The 15,209-nt window shown below is 62.6% G+C and overlaps 1 protein-coding gene across 4 annotated transcripts; it reads left to right on the forward strand.

The window, feature by feature from the left end:
• The first annotated feature begins 291 nt into the window (after positions 1–291).
• On the forward strand, positions 292–13,657 carry UBTF (upstream binding transcription factor). 4 transcript variants are annotated; one of them, XM_028092742.2, is made up of 21 exons: positions 292–443; positions 2,938–3,075; positions 4,517–4,692; positions 5,224–5,307; positions 5,405–5,560; positions 8,012–8,076; positions 8,363–8,483; positions 8,849–8,959; positions 9,299–9,432; positions 9,575–9,716; positions 10,018–10,059; positions 10,185–10,298; positions 10,392–10,547; positions 10,921–11,076; positions 11,179–11,289; positions 11,695–11,783; positions 11,886–12,075; positions 12,835–12,882; positions 13,004–13,075; positions 13,171–13,314; positions 13,444–13,657. In XM_028092742.2, the coding sequence occupies exons 2-21, from the start codon at positions 3,018–3,020 to the stop codon at positions 13,567–13,569; spliced, it is 2,295 nt and encodes a 764-aa protein (XP_027948543.1). In that variant the 5' UTR covers positions 292–443; positions 2,938–3,017; the 3' UTR covers positions 13,570–13,657. The 4 variants fall into 4 exon arrangements, with proteins under 4 accessions (XP_027948543.1, XP_027948544.1, XP_027948542.1 ...); XM_028092743.2 differs by lacking the exon at positions 292–443 and adding an exon at positions 1,701–1,805; XM_028092741.2 differs by lacking the exon at positions 292–443 and having other exon boundaries at positions 2,763–3,075.
• The last annotated feature ends 1,552 nt before the right edge of the window (positions 13,658–15,209 follow it).

Genomic DNA, 15,209 nt, shown 5'->3' on the forward strand with positions numbered 1-15,209 from the left:
AAAACCCCAAAAGTCTCAACACACCCGCCCTGCCCCCCCACTAGAAAAAAAAGAAAGAAAAGCATTTTTTCTTTTTCTTTTTTTTATTTTCGTGCAGCCCCCATCGCGGTGGGAGGGAAGGGGGTGAGGCTGAGTGGCCCGGAGGAGGCGGAGGGGCCAGGCGAGGCCGGGGTGGCCCCGGAGGCGGCGGCGCCGAGGCGGCTCTGACGGGCGAGCGCTCGGAGCGGCGCTGCGCTGCGCCGAGGCGGGCGGGCGGGCGGGCGGAGCGGGGCGGGCGGAGCGCCGCGCGTGGGGCTCGCCATTAGCCGTCGCTCCGCTTCGCCATCTCGGGCTTTGTCTGGCGACTCGCTGCCCCGGCGTCGGCTGCGGCGGAGCTGCGGCTCCGCTCTTCGGCCCGCCGCACCCCTCGGTGCCCCTGGCCCGCGCTCCCATTCACACGCTCGGTAAGTGAGCCCGGGCTCCGCGGATTTCGGGGGAGAGGGGTTGCTGCGAGTGGCGGCGGCGCCGATCTCCATGCGCCCGGACAGGCCTGGGGAGCCATGCCGGGCTGGATTGAACCGGCTCCCAGCGCGGCTCCTCCGCCGAAGCCCGTCGCTCCCTCGCCGTTTCCGGGGTGTAAGGAGCAAAAGGGATTTTTTTTTTTTTTTTTAATTTGCAGGGAGGGCATTTTGTACGTTTTTTTTTTTTTTTTTTTTTTTAAGTTTCGTGTGTTTTCTGTTCGGCAGCAAGGGGACCGCGAGGTGGGCGCCGAAGGCTGGCGCCGCGATGGGCGTGCGTGCGTCCCAAGCCGGTGGCCACGCTCCGGGGAAGAGGGTGGGCGCGGAGCGCCCGCTCCAGGAGGCGGGAGAGGGGAGCGAAGTGAGGACTGCCGTGAAGCCCGAATCTCAGCTGGGAGGACTTGGGGGAGAGCTCCGAAGCAGAGCTGCGGGCACCCCTCAGCCTCCCCGACCGCCGGGGGGCCCTCCGGGCACCCTCTCTGCGGCCGCGCCTCGCGCCCTCCCTCCCGCGCCGGCCAACCTTGCTAGTTCACCCGCGGGTCTGGCGAGGTCGCTCTCGGCGCCCGCCCGCCCGCCTCGGCTCCGAGCCCCGCCGCCATCCGGGCGGCTGCGTGTCTCCCTGCCCCGGCCCCCCCCTCCCCGGCGGCGGCGGCGGCAGCAGCAGCAGCAGCAGCAGCAGCAACAGCCGCCGCCGCCGCCACCACCACCACCACCACCACTACCACCACCACCCCCCTCCCCTCCTTCCTTCCCTCCGCCTCGGCCGCCCGGGTCCCCCCAGCTCCCGCCCCTCCTCCCAGCTGCCCCCCGCGGAGCCCGCCCGGGCAGGCTGTGGGAGGGAGCGGAGCCGGCGAGGCGGGCGGGCTGGCGCTCGCTCCCCGGGGGTCGGTGTGCGCTCTACGGGGAAGGACGCGCTCGCTGCCCCGCTTCTCCCGCCCCCCCTCCCGCTCCTCCTCCTCCCTTCTCCCTCCTCCTCCCCGCTCCGGCGGCGGAGGCTGCGGCGGCGGCGGGGGGTGTGCGAGCTGAGGCCGGGGCCGGCGGGCGGGCGGCGGGCGGGCTGCCTGCAGGCGGAGGGCGCTGTGCTTTGTGCTTTTCGCCGCGAGGAGCAGCAGGCAGCAGCAGCCACAGCCGCCGCCGCCGCCACAGCAGCAGCCGCCGCCCCAGCGCCGCCGCCGCGCCCGGAGGAGGAGCCGCTGCCGCCGCGGGAGGGAGCTGCGGCTGTGCCCGGCCGAGCGGGGGAGGGCGCCGCCGCTCAGAGCCGGGGAGGGAGCCGCCGGAGCGGGAAGCCCGGAGGCCGCGCTGCGCCGGGTAACCGAGGCGGCTGAGAGGACGCGCGCCGGGGTCGGGGCCAGGCGGCGGGGAGCGAACCGCGGGTGCCGTAGACACCGGGGGGGAACCCGGGACGCCCTCCAGGCAGGGGACTGGACGGAGGAGGATCAGGGCACTGGAGAGGACGCTGAGAGCCGGGGGAGGGGAGGGCAGGAAGCGAGGCCCGAGCCGAGCCCCGGCCGCGGGCACAGGAGCCCGCGCTTCTCCGAGCCGGCAGGCGCAGTTCTCGCCGGCCGCCGGAGGGGGCGGCGGGGCCGGTGAGCGCTGCGCCCCCGCCTCGCGGCCGCCGTCCTCCCGCCCTCTCCTTGGCTCGGCTCCCCGGAGGCCGGGGCGGGGGCGCCGGCGGGGCTGGGCCGCAAGCTCGGGGGAGGAGGCGGTGGTTCCCGCCGCGGTCGCGCCTCTGCGCCGGGCTCCTCCGTGCGCGTCGGGGTGGCTGGGCGGTGGCGGCGCCTCTGACCGGGGTGGGTGGCTCGGGGGCGGGGGGGCAGGCTAGGCCGCTTCTCTCCGGCTGCTCGCCCGCCGAGGCGGGCGGGGACGGCGTCGGGAGCCCGAGAGGGGGGGCGGCGGGAATCCGGATCCGGTCCCCGGGGGCGGTGCGGCCGCTGCGCTCCGGGGCTGGCGGCGGCTGCGCTGCGTCCGGGTCCCCGCCGGGTTGCGGAGGCGGGGGGAACCGGCCGGGGGGAGGCGGGAGGAGGAGACTGCAGCGCGTGCCCGCTTCCGCGGTCGCGCGCGCCCTTTACCCGCCCTTCCTCCTCCCCCGCCCTCCAGCCTGGGGCCTCCCCGGGGCGGGCGCACAGAGGAGGAGGAGATTTTTTTTTTTTTTTTTTTTTTGGCCGGGGTGGGGGAAGGAGGGCGGAGGGCGGGCGCTAGCTGCACGCGGGAGCTGGGAGCAGTCTCTCGCGTGGGCAGGGGAGGGCGCACGCGGTGGAGCCGGGCTGCGGGGGGGGGGGTGGCGCACTCCCACACCCACCGACCCATTAGGTCTGCTAGGGTCTTGGCAGGGCCTCCGCGAGAGTGTGGACTTGTGCCCCCCTCCCCTTTGGGGGAGGGAGGAATAGAAAGTCCCTCACCTCGCATCCCGCCTGAGTGGGGACTGGTGTTTCTCCTTAAGGGTGAGGTGGTTTTACCGCGGGTTGCCCGGCCAGCACGACCCGAGGAGGTGGCTGGAGGAGGTGGCTGGACGGCTAAAGAATGAACGGAGAAGCTGACTGCCCCACAGACCTGGAAATGGCCGCCCCCAAAGGCCAAGGTAGGAGCTCTTTAACTTATGTCCTCTTTTCCCACATGGCTGTCTGCAGGGCCCACTCCCCTTGGAAAAGCGTCGCCTGCATTCTCTGAATTGAGATGAGGGGGGATATCTTCAGTTTTATGAGTCAAGTTTGGCTAAACCCAAATTATTTGGCCTTGAGGCTATAAGCTGTATTTTTCACACTCCATTCTTTGGTTAGAGAGGGAGAAGGAGGCCTGTGCAAGCCTGCTTTCTGGGGTTCCCAGTCAGGCCAGAGTGTGTCCTCTCCTCACCCAGTGTCCTGGAATGGGAGGAAGGATGAGGAATGTGGGGGAAGGGGGGAGAAGAAAGGGATTGGGAAGGCTTTTCAGGTGTCTTATTGTTATTCAGAGGACAAGGTTTTTGGTCAGGCAGGTGGAGGGAGAGGATATTTTGGGGGTTTGAGACTCCAAGCTATAGGAGGTCCATAACTAGACCCTACCCCATCCAGTAGGGATCCTGTGTGTATGCGGGCATGGGGTAGGATGAAGCTGAGCATCTGGCCATGACTGGGGGACACTGAGAGGAGAGAGGATTATTGGCCCATGTGACCCACCCTGTGGAAACTCTGACCCAGGTTACCAGATGCAAATGCAAATGAAGAGCCCTTTTGACTCCCAGCCCTGGATATCTGTTCTCCCAGCTTACTTTCCAGGGTTGCTACCCTCCAGAGAGGCCTACTGGAGCTGTATTTCAGTGGCTGGAAATAGCTGGTTCAGACCCCTTTTTTGGCCTCCATGGGGAGTTGGACCCAGAAGACAACTCAGAATTCTGGGGGTTCTCCCTGGAGCCAGGGCCCTGAGAGCCTTTGCCCACCTGTCTGTCTTGCCTCCCAGCTGTCCTGTATGGTTCTTCCATTTCCATTCCATTTTCCTTACTTGCCCCAAATTACTCACATCTTTGATATTAGTTTACAGTTGTGCAGGAGAGAGACGTCTGCACAGGTCTGCTTCCCACACTCCATCCTCAGTCCTTGCACATCTATGGGATCCACCTAGAGCTTAAACTTGGCAACACATTTAGATGTGTTCTGTCTCCTTGCTTCTCTCCCCTCTCCCATTAAGTTCCCTGCTGGCCCACCAGGCCCCAAATCACTGTAGCTTCATTTCTTTCTCTTCCCCACAATAAATAGTAGTCTGCGGCAGTCTGGCATGTTAGAAATGATCATAGTTTTGAAGTAAGCCAGACCTGACTTCAAGTCTGGCTTTCTAGGTATGATGCCGTCTGGACTGGAATTCCTGTTCTAATCCATATGGTCACAGTTTTCCCTTATGACTAGGTCATGTCGTGTCTTTGCCTTCAGATCGGAGGTAACCAGGGATTTGGGATGCTCTGGGAAAGAAGGATTGAGCACTTAAGGACGGGGGAACAGATGAGGGGAAAGCATGAGCTGGGTATGATTGCCTTTCTTACCCCTCCCCAGACCGCTGGTCTCAGGAAGACATGTTGACTTTGCTGGAATGTATGAAGAACAACCTTCCATCCAATGACAGCTCCAAGTTCAAAACCACCGAGTCACATATGGACTGGGAAAAAGTAGCATTTAAAGACTTTTCTGGAGACATGTGCAAGCTCAAATGGGTGGAGATTTCTAATGAGGTAACTGAACCCCCCCCTTTCCTGACACATCTACACGAACCCCTGCCTCAACCTTCCTGGTGGGGGAGAGGAAACAGAAGTCTATAAACAGGAAGGAAAGAGACCAGGCGAGGTGCTCATGTGGTTGCCTTTGTGCATTTGGGAGGCGGCACGGTTGACAGCGCCAGCCTAGAGTTCTCAGTTCTGCCACTTTCTAGCTGTGTGGCCTTGAATACTTACCGTCTTGGAGCTTCTGTCGCCTGAGCTGTTCTGGGGATTGAATGAGGTGCTGGCATGGACAACACATCGAGGTCAGGTGGTCACCTTGTTGCTGTCCTTTGGTGTGTATGGACTGCCTGGTCCTCTGCCAGAGGCATGGGCCAGCGCCTCGGTGTCAGGGGCTGAGTGGTGGCTGTTGGCCTCTGCCCTTCCCCCTTTGATAAATTCAGTCTAGTGGAAAACAGAGGAGACCGTTGGAAAAGGGGGGTATGCTCTGGGGTGGTGTTTCCCTTTCTGAACTTCCCTTTGCACTCACCTCCTGTCTTCCTCCAGGTGAGGAAGTTCCGAACATTGACAGAATTGATCCTTGATGCTCAGGAACATGTTAAAAATCCTTACAAAGGCAAAAAACTCAAGGTGAGTTTCCAGGAAGAGGAGCATGACATGTAGGAGAGGAATGGGCCAAAGAACGGATACTGTCTGACTTTTACCGTGTCCTTGACCCTCCTTCCAGAAACACCCGGACTTCCCAAAGAAGCCCCTGACCCCTTATTTCCGCTTTTTCATGGAGAAGCGGGCCAAGTACGCGAAGCTCCACCCTGAGATGAGCAACCTGGACCTGACCAAGATTCTGTCCAAGAAATACAAGGAGCTGCCGGAGAAGAAGAAGGTGGGGGGAGGGGGGTGAAACGGGGAGGAGGGAAAAGGCAGGGAGCAGCTGGTGCAGTGTAGGTCAACTGTGGGGGGAGGCTTAGAGGGACTTGGCATCAGGGGTGGGGGTGGGTCAGCAGAGCAGAGTGTAGGGCCTCGGGCAGCCACATTCGATCTCCTCCTCCCAGTCCCACACACGGTCAGGTACAGGCACTGTGGAAGGCGTAACGCGGACTGCAGCAGGTGCTCAGTCCGGCCTTTTACCCCGCAGACAGTCCACGGTGTTCTCTCATACAGCTCGGCTTCTGTGCTCACATGCTCTGTCAGGCTGGCCCAGCGGTTCATCGTCTGACGTTTCCCACTGTGGTCTCATCTGATGCACGCAGTGTCCCCATACAGGGAACCCCTGGAGAAGGGGTTATTCTGATTGTGTGGGCACAGAACTGAGGCTCAGGAGGGACTCGTGTCCTGGGTCCCCCACTAGTGGCAGTGGAGTAGGACTCGGGAGCGCTTCTCGCTGCCACGTCCACACATGAAGTGGGCTTCCTTCCTCCACGCACACGTTTGCCCGAGGATGCCCCGTGTCCCTTGTGGCCTCCTGCTGTCCCGGGCCGTCAGAGATCATTGACCTTGGGCAGAGGTTACCCCAGTCTCCCAGGCAGGGTTGGAGCCAGTCGCACACGGTGAGGTCAAATGGACCCTCCCTGAGGTTTGCAGCCGGGCCCTGAGCGAGATTGGGGGGGGGGGCGGAGAAGGACAGCAAGGGTGCCGGGCTGCGAGGCGGAGCCACGGAGAGGGGGCAGCGAGGGGCAGCAGGAGAGAGAAGCGGGCACACTTGCGGGAAGAAGAGACCAAGCCGCACACAGCCAGCTCTCAGGAGGCGGCACTGGCCGCCGCCTCGTGTGTAGCCCTCCGTCTTCCCGGTTCGTGCACTCTGGCTGCAGGCTCACATGCCCCCTTGGTTCTGTACCCGAAAAGGAGCCAGCTTGGCGGGGTGAAACCCCTGTCTACCACTGCCGCCCAGGCCCAGCCGGGGTAGGAAGTGGTGGAGTTCTCCTTGGCCCCTCTGATGGGGAGGTCGCAGAGCAGACTGTACACACGACACCCAGACACTCAGGGTGTGGGAGGCAGAGGCCGAGGGTCCCAGGACCAGGGAGGGCTAAGACACTACGCGGTAGAGTGGACAGGGTGCTGGCCTGGGGGACCCAAGACTTGGGCCCGTTCTCGTGACTACCCCTCAATTGCTCTGTGTGTGACCTGCGGTAAGTTCCTTCGTTTCTCTGGACCTCGTCTTTATCTGAGGTGCGGAGGGTAAGCCCGACCCTGTGCGTGAACCCTGTGCGTGACTTCCTGTTCTGTGTGAGGAGGACTGAGACGGGCGCAGTGGACTGGGCTCTGTTCCCCGTTTTCTGCAGGAATCACAGGGGAAAGTAAGGCTGTCTCTTCCTGTGCTTGGTGCCTCTTCTGGGAGAGGCAGGGGTTGAGCTCAGTTGCTGTGAGCCCCTGGACCCTTCCAAGGCTGACTCTTGTGACTCAGGGGGGAAAGGGAGAAAGGAGAGCTGGATGTTGAGTGGTAGTCAGTCGAGGAGGAGAGGAAAGGGACCAGTGGGAAAGGAAGGGTGAAGAATGGAGAGGCAGGAACAAAACAGGGAAGTAATCGGGTGATGGCGGGAGCGGAGGCCAGCCCTACAGAAGGAGGTGGAGGAGAACGAAGAGAAGCCAAGGCAGAGGAGCGCCAGTGGGGGGCGGGGGGGAGGGCTGGAGGAGCCCGCCGGCTAGGAGCCAGGACGAAGGTGACAGGAGGGGGTTCAGAATGGGGAAGGCACGTGAAGGATAGCCAGGGGACCGGAGGTACCACTCACTGGATTGGGAAGAAAATCCAAATTCAGGAGACCAGTCTATTATATGTCATTTACGTTGCAAGAATTCACCCTGGGTGCTTTCAACACCGTCTCCCCTCAGGCCTTGAAAGCAGGACTCAGCCTGCCCCCCGGCCCTGTGGGCCACCTTGGAGGCAGAGACCAGTACCAGCTGGCACAGACATGGGAGGAGGGAATGATAGGGGCAAGGCCTGTACCACCTCCTGACTCATCGTGGGGAGTTTTGCGGTGTCGGGGAAACTGGGGGAGGTAGGGTTGGTAGGGTCCGGGGGAGTCCCAGCCCTGTCACTGCTCACTGGGACTGGGTGAGGCCGGGTCCCGCTTCTGGGACTCTCCCTCTCAACAGGAGGGAGTAGGATGTAGAGTGTGTTCTGGGAGACCCCAGTAGCTCCCACTGTTTGGTTCTAAGCCAACAGTCTGGGCTACGGTTGAGTCTCCCCAGCCCACTGGAAGGCAGGCCACCATCCCCTGCCAGCTCACGCCACCCTCGGTTTGTCCACGTCACCGCCGGGAGGCAAAATAGCAAAGACTCAGTGGCTTTTATAGCTCAGGCTTTGGGTCGTGGATGACCCCATCCCCTCCTCCCCCAGATGAAATATATTCAGGACTTCCAGAGAGAGAAACAGGAGTTCGAGCGAAACCTGGCCCGGTTCAGGTAAGGCAATGGAGCCCAGAGGAGGGCCATAGGGCACTGGGTGTGGCAGGATAGGGTAACCCTGACCAGAGCCTCGGGCTTGCCATCTGTGAGGCATGGAAGACGGATGGGTCACGTGTAGACCCTAGTGGCTCATGCTCTACGGCAGGGACAGGCAGGTAGCCACCATCCCACTCGGCCCCAGTTGATAGGCCGGCAAGCCTCGGTGGGTGGGGCAGCTAGCCGGGGTCTCCCTGGCAGGACCCCCCCAGCCCCCGCTGACTGTCGCTCCCCACGCCCTGGCTAGGGAGGATCACCCTGACCTAATCCAGAATGCCAAGAAGTCGGACATCCCCGAGAAGCCCAAAACCCCCCAGCAGCTGTGGTACACCCACGAGAAGAAGGTGTACCTCAAAGTGCGGCCCGACGTGAGTGTCCGGCCGGGGGGGGGGGACGGGGAGGGCGCGTGGTGGTGGCCAGGGGGGAGCCGCGCCAGGTCGGCCGCGCACGGTGCAGGGGAGCAGGAGAGGAGGCCCCTCCCCAGGGCTGGGCTGCATGGACAGGGCCTGGGCCAGCTGGCGTGCGAGTGCGTGCGTGCGTGCGTGCGTGCGTGAGCCTGTCCCCTTGCACCTAGGCGGGACCCCCGCCTCTCCACTTTTCCCCTCCTGGCCTGTGGGGGACACTCATGTGACCTCCTGTGGCCTGAGGGGGCGGGGGCCTCTGTGCCCCCCTCCCCCCGCCCCTCTCCCTGCCCCTGGCTGCCTGTGTGTGTCTGACGGCTTTTGGTTTGCAGGCCACTACGAAGGAGGTGAAGGACTCCCTGGGGAAGCAGTGGTCTCAGCTCTCGGACAAAAAGAGGCTGAAATGGATTCATAAGGCCCTGGAGCAGCGGAAGGAGTACGAGGTTAGGCTTCCGCTGCGCTCCTCCCCATCCGGCTCTTCAAGAGCCTCTGCCCTCTGACTCTGGCCTCCGCACTCTGCGGGAGGCGGTCACTCCCTGTCCCTCCATTGAGGGAGGGGCCTTCTGGGCCCCTCACCTCTGCCCCTACCTTCCCTGCCCCCCCCCCATGAGATCTCAGGCTAGGGCAGGGCAGGGCGCCATATCTCGTGTGACATAGCAGACACACGGCCACCCCCCAGCTTTTGCTCCCTGCCTCCCCTCCCCAGCGGCTCTCCCCGCCCCACCCTGGCCCCGGCTAACCCCACACCCCGTTGCCCTCCATCCCCCCACCTCACTCTGCAGGAGATTATGCGTGACTATATCCAGAAGCACCCTGAGCTGAACATCAGTGAGGAGGGCATCACCAAGTCCACCCTCACGAAGGCCGAACGCCAGCTCAAGGACAAGTTTGATGGGCGACCCACCAAGCCACCTCCGTGAGCGCTGCCCTGGGGTGGGGGTGGGGGGGTGAGTGGGCCAGTGGGCATCTAGGGAGCTCGGCCAGGCTCTGAAGTTGAGGAAGCCAGCTGCCCTGGTCACTCGGGGAGGCCACATCTCCTTTCCTGCCGGTTCTGACAGGAACAGCTACTCGCTGTACTGCGCCGAGCTGATGGCCAACATGAAGGACGTGCCCAGCACCGAACGTATGGTCCTGTGCAGCCAGCAGTGGAAGCTGCTTTCCCAGAAGGAGAAGGATGCCTACCACAAGAAGTGTGACCAGGTAAGTTGTGCTAAGGAGGCCTTCCGGAGACGCGTACGCTTGGCCTTGGGAGTTGAAGCAGGAGATCTGACCCCAGCTAGGGTCTGTTGGTTATTGGGCAAACGGATCTCGGGCCCCTGCTCCAAACTTGGTGGTGTGCTGGGTCTAGCACCTGGGCTGCTCAAGGCGGATGGCCTCAGGCCTCGTGTCTACGGCCTGTAGAGGGAGTGGAGGCTCTGTTCAGGCTCTGGACATCTTGATTGTGCTGTGAGAACCAGCGGGTCCACCCCCAGACTGACCCTGACTCCCCCTCTTTTTCCAGAAAAAGAAAGACTATGAGGTGGAACTGCTCCGTTTCCTAGAGGTGAGTGTTCCTGTAGGTCGGGCATCGGGCAGTCACGGGCCTTGGGATTAAGGCCCTTTGGACCCCCTGGGAGCAAGCTGGCAACCAGGAGCGCAGCCCCATGCCACCTCTTGTCTCCGGACCAGAGCCTGCCTGAGGAGGAACAGCAGCGGGTCCTCGGGGAGGAGAAGATGTTAAGCATCAACAAGAAGCAAGCCACCAGCCCAGCCTCCAAGAAGCCCTCGCAGGAAGGGGGCAAGGTGCGCAGGGGGCACAACTGACTGGGGGTGGGGGGGAAGGTGGGGCTCCCCGCCAGCACCCCCAGGACCCAGACCTTCTTTGTCCACCTACAGGGCGGCTCTGAGAAGCCCAAACGGCCGGTGTCAGCCATGTTCATCTTCTCTGAGGAGAAGCGGCGGCAGCTGCAAGAGGAGCGGCCCGAGCTCTCGGAGAGCGAGCTGACCCGGCTTCTGGCCCGCATGTGGAATGACTTGTCGGAGAAGAAGAAGGTCAGGCTCCCTCGGCCCACAGGGGCTGCCAGGGCCCGGTCCCGGCTGCTCCTCCCCCAGGGGCTAGCTGCCACTTCCTCAGCCTTGGCCTGCATGAGCCGCCCGTCTGCCTGGGCTCAGATGCTGAGGCTGGGAGCTCCGCGAGCCGGAAGGCGGGAAGCTGTCAGCGGAGGGCCCGGGCTCCCCAGGGAGCAGAGCTGGTCGGCGCGCTGAGCCCCAGGCTGGAGACATCTGCACCAGCCCACGCCTCGGAGCCGCCCCGCCCTGGCCAAGGGGTTGGGGGGGGCAGGGAGGGAGCCTTGCGGTGCTGGACAGGGAGCGTGCGCCCTCTGGGGGCGGCCGGAAGCCTGACGCCCCTGCCATCCCTCCGCAGGCCAAGTACAAGGCCCGGGAGGCGGCGCTGAAGGCCCAGTCGGAGAGGAAGCCGGGCGGGGACCGTGAGGAACGGGGCAAGCTGCCCGAGTCACCCAAGAGAGCTGAGGAGATCTGGCAGCAGAGCGTCATCGGGGACTACCTGGCCCGCTTCAAGGTGGCAGGGAGCCTGAGAGGGGCTGTTCCACAGCCTGCCTGCGCAGGCCGCCTCCAGCCCCAGGTGACCCCTCCCATAGCTGACACCCCTGTTTGTCTCCAGAATGACCGGGTGAAGGCCTTGAAAGCCATGGAGATGACCTGGAACAACATGGAGAAGAAAGAGAAGCTGATGTGGATTAAGAAGGCAGCCGAAGACCAAAAGCGATATGAGGTGGGAAGAAGGGGCTCGGTGGGGCCGGCCGGTGGGGCCGGTGGGCCTGCTCGGTGGGCTCGGGGCGCTCAGTGGGCTCGGCGGCCCTGCTCGGTGGGCTCGGTGGGGCCGGGCCGCCTCCCGGCGCTTCAGGGGTCAGAGCACCCTTTCCTCGGTGGGTGGGCCGTGGAGCCAGGAGCCCCAGCCTTGGTTGTGTGACCCTGAGCAAATGTCCCGCCTGCCTCCTCAGAACCGCAGTTACACGTCCGTAGGTGGGGGCGGTGGCACTTCGGAGCGGCGGCGCCTGACCCAGGTGTGAGCTCCCCGGCTCTGCCTCGGTTTCTAAGGCACTGAGGGCATGGGGCAGGAGGTAGAAGTACTTCCGGGTGGAGGAGTGGAGCGAGCGTGACCCGGGTGTCCCCACAGAGAGAGCTGAGTGAGATGCGGGCGCCCCCCGCTGCTGCAAACTCGTCCAAGAAGATGAAGTTCCAAGGAGAACCGAAGAAGCCTCCCATGTGAGTCAGAGGGCCGGAACCCACCCGGGCCGTGGGGAGGGTCACGGCCGGAGGGTTGCTGGGTTGGCGTCTTAACCCTCCCTGCGCCGCCCCACCTCGTAGGAACGGTTACCAGAAGTTCTCCCAGGAGCTGCTGTCCAATGGGGAGCTGAACCACCTGCCGCTGAAAGAGCGCATGGTGGAGATAGGCAGCCGCTGGCAGCGCATCTCCCAGAGCCAGAAGGAGCACTACAAAAAACTGGCAGAGGAACAGCAGAAGCAGTACAAAGTACACCTGGACCTCTGGGTCAAGGTGAGAGGGCTGGGGATCCTTGGAAGGAGGAGGCATCGTCTGGCTGGTCTGCATTCATGATTTCATTCAGCGTCCGAGCAGGCCTATAGGGTAACGACTGCTATCAAAGAAACCAAGGTTCAGAGAGATTAAGTAATCTACCTAAGGTCATGCAGCTAGTAAGTAGAATAATCCAGATCAGACTGCCTTTTCCTACCTCCAGCTGGGACGGGAGGTCTGGCCCTAAGCCTCTTGAGCTCCCCTTCTGCGCCCTGGTTGAGCAGTCAGATCTGTAACATGGGGAGAGTCACCTCTGTGTTCCCCAGCTATCCAGGCAGGTTAACTGGGGGCCCTGGGAGATAGCAGGGTGTAAGGGTCCAGAGATTTGGGGAACCACAGACCCCCTCATTTGTGGCTCCAGGTTTGCGGGGTGGGAGTGTTGATAACCCAGCTGTGGTGATGGTTGTGGGGGCTTCTCTGAGCTGAGGAAGGACTAACTCTGGAGCCTCCACTTGGGTAGAACAACAGGAGGCACACGGAAACCAATAGTCCTAGGGCGGGGGTAGTAGCCTAGAAAAGGGTGCAGGGCGTCTCCAGCAGTAGTATTGGAGCTGCGTTCTCGGATCCTGGGGGGGCTATCTGCAGAGACCCAAGGTGCGGGGAGAGCAGCAGGGGTAAGATGGGGTCGTGGTATGTAAGCGCGTGGCCCGCTGCCTGGCGCTCGGTCGGCTGCGGCTGGGGTGGCGTCGCAACGTTTACCTCCCCTTCTGTCTCCCGCAGAGTCTGTCTCCGCAGGACCGGGCAGCATATAAAGAGTACATCTCCAACGTGAGTCTGGGAGCAGGGCGGCGCCAGGGAAAGGGAGGGTCTGGGGGGGCCGGGCGGGGGGCCCGATGTGTGGAACTCACGGCTGCTCCCTTCGTCTGTGTCCCCCTCCTTCCCCCCCCAGAAACGTAAGAGCATGACCAAGCTGCGAGGCCCAAACCCCAAGTCCAGCCGGACTGCCCTGCAGTCCAAGTCGGTGAGGAGCCCCTCCCACACGGGGTCGGGGTGGGGGCGTCCTCCGTGCGTGGGGGGGTGCGGCCGAGACCACTGACGTGCCCCCGCCGCTCCCAGGAGTCTGAGGAGGAGGACGAGGAGGACGAGGAGGACGAGGACGAGGAGGACGAGGAGGAGGACGAGGAGAACGGGGACTCCTCTGAGGACGGCGGGGACTCCTCCGAGTCGAGCAGCGAGGACGAGAGTGAGGACGGAGATGAGGTCAGGTGGCGGTGCGGGGCGGGGGGGGGGGGAGAGGAGACGGGGGGGTGGGGCGGGGCGGGGGGGTAGACCCGGGGGGGGGGCCTTGCCCGGACGGCCACCTGGTGACCGCGTTCCTTGCCCCCCCAGAACGAGGAGGACGACGAGGACGAAGACGACGACGAGGAGGACGACGACGACGAGGACAATGAGTCTGAAGGCAGCAGCTCCAGCTCCTCTTCCTCCGGGGACTCCTCGGACTCTGATTCCAACTGAGGCTCGGTCCCACCCAGGGCTCCCCTCCCCAGCTGACCACCTTTGTTTCTCCCCCATGTTCTGTCCCCTGCTCCACCCCCCCACCCCACCCCCACCCCGGCCCCGGCCTCCCCCACTTTCTTTTCTTTTTCTTTTTGTTTTTTTGTTTGTTTTTTTTTTGAATCTGGCGGGGGAGGGGCTGGAGGAGTCCAGGCCAGGACTCTGCAGCCTCAGAGACACCAGCCCTGGGGGGCCCTCCAGGGAGCGCACCCATCAGACTGAGCCACCACTGGACCGGCCCGGCCCAGCCCTCTTCTGCACTTGCGGTTCCGTCATGGACAATGGACCTGGGAGTGGGGTGGGGGGGGGGTGTCCCAGAGAGTTCGGTGAGGCCCTCCGTGCCTGCCGCCTGACCCACGGGAGGGTGGAAGCTTGGGGAAGAGCCCTCCCTTCCCAGAGGGGCTTGCCGACTGGACCCCTACATTGGAACTGGAGGCAGGGAACGTGGGGGGGAGGAGGGCAGGAGCCTCAGAGAAAAACGGGCGCTGCCCCGTAGCCCTCTCCCCTACCCTCTGCAGGAAGGAGCTGCCTGGACCCACTCACGGGGGGAGGGGGCAGAAGTGTTTTTTATATATGTGTATATATTTTTTTTTTTAAGCTCTGAGCTGTCAACGAGACGTTTCCTACCGATCTCGGCTGCCGTCTCTGTTGTCATTTCTGGGAGAGGGAGGGTTTAGGGGGTAGGTTTGGAACTTTTTTAAAATGGTCTCGATGCGAATGGAAAAGTGTGCGCGTGTGTGTCGCCTGTACATAGCGTGGATGCACCTGTGGATGTGTGCATAGGCGTGTGTGTGTGTGTGTGTGCGCGCGCGCGTGTGTGTAAGAGAAGGGGGAGCCCACCTCAGTCTGTGAATCTGGTGAATGGGTTGGTGAGGGCCAGGGAGATGTTAATCCTGGTGGGAACAGGCTGGGGCAGCCCCTTTCTCCACATTCTCTGCTTTGCCTAATCTCTGATTCAGTTGGGGGGGGGCGGGTAACTGATTCAGTTGGGGGGGGTACTGAAACCACTCTAATGCTTCCTGTAGCTGCTTCCCTCGGCCAGGGCCACGCGACTCTGAGCCCGCTGGTCTCCAGCAGGGCATTGTTGGGAGGGGGCCAGACTGGGTGAACCTAAGAGCCTTTTATTTAGTGGGAAAGGCCTTCCCAGTTCACCTGAGAGGTTGCCTGGCCACCTTAGGCTCAGAAACTGGGCTTCAAGAAATGTATTGGAAGCTCTTAACATACACCCCCTCCTGCCTTTCCCTATATCCTCCAGAACCCCCCACCCCCATTCCCTTTGATTTCTCAGGTCTGCTCCCTTCCCCACCCCTCCAAACCCCCAGCTGGGGAAGGGGTCTGCAAAGGCTGCTTTTGCAGCTGTCCCTCTAACCCTTCCTGGCCATCTCAAAATTTCTGGTACCCTAATTCCTTGGACCCTTAATAAGCCAAGCCACCTTATCTCTGTGGATTGAAATTTTTACTTTTTGATTAAATTTTGGCGCTTCCCCCCCCCCCCTTACAATCATGTCAATGATCTATTTAGTTGGGGCTTTGTGCTTTTCCACCTTCCCCCTCTGAATGAAAGCCAAGGGGTGGAGGAAGAGTGGGAATCCACCCAGGGA

This window comes from Eumetopias jubatus, unplaced genomic scaffold (genome assembly GCF_037043125.1).
Source record: "Eumetopias jubatus isolate StellerSeaLion01/CBP00866 unplaced genomic scaffold, mEumJub1_p1.0 scaffold_10, whole genome shotgun sequence".
Classification (NCBI taxonomy): domain Eukaryota; kingdom Metazoa; phylum Chordata; class Mammalia; order Carnivora; family Otariidae; genus Eumetopias; species Eumetopias jubatus.

Coding starts and splice junctions, on each gene's coding strand:
- UBTF (XM_028092742.2), top strand. CDS start 3,018: ATGAACGGAGAAGCTGACTGCCCCACAGACCTGGAAATGGCCGCCCCC. Junction 5,561..8,011: donor AGCTGCCGGAGAAGAAGAAG/GTGGGGGGAGGG, acceptor CTCCTCCCCCAG/ATGAAATATATTCAGGACTT. Junction 12,076..12,834: donor ACCTGGACCTCTGGGTCAAG/GTGAGAGGGCTG, acceptor TGTCTCCCGCAG/AGTCTGTCTCCGCAGGACCG.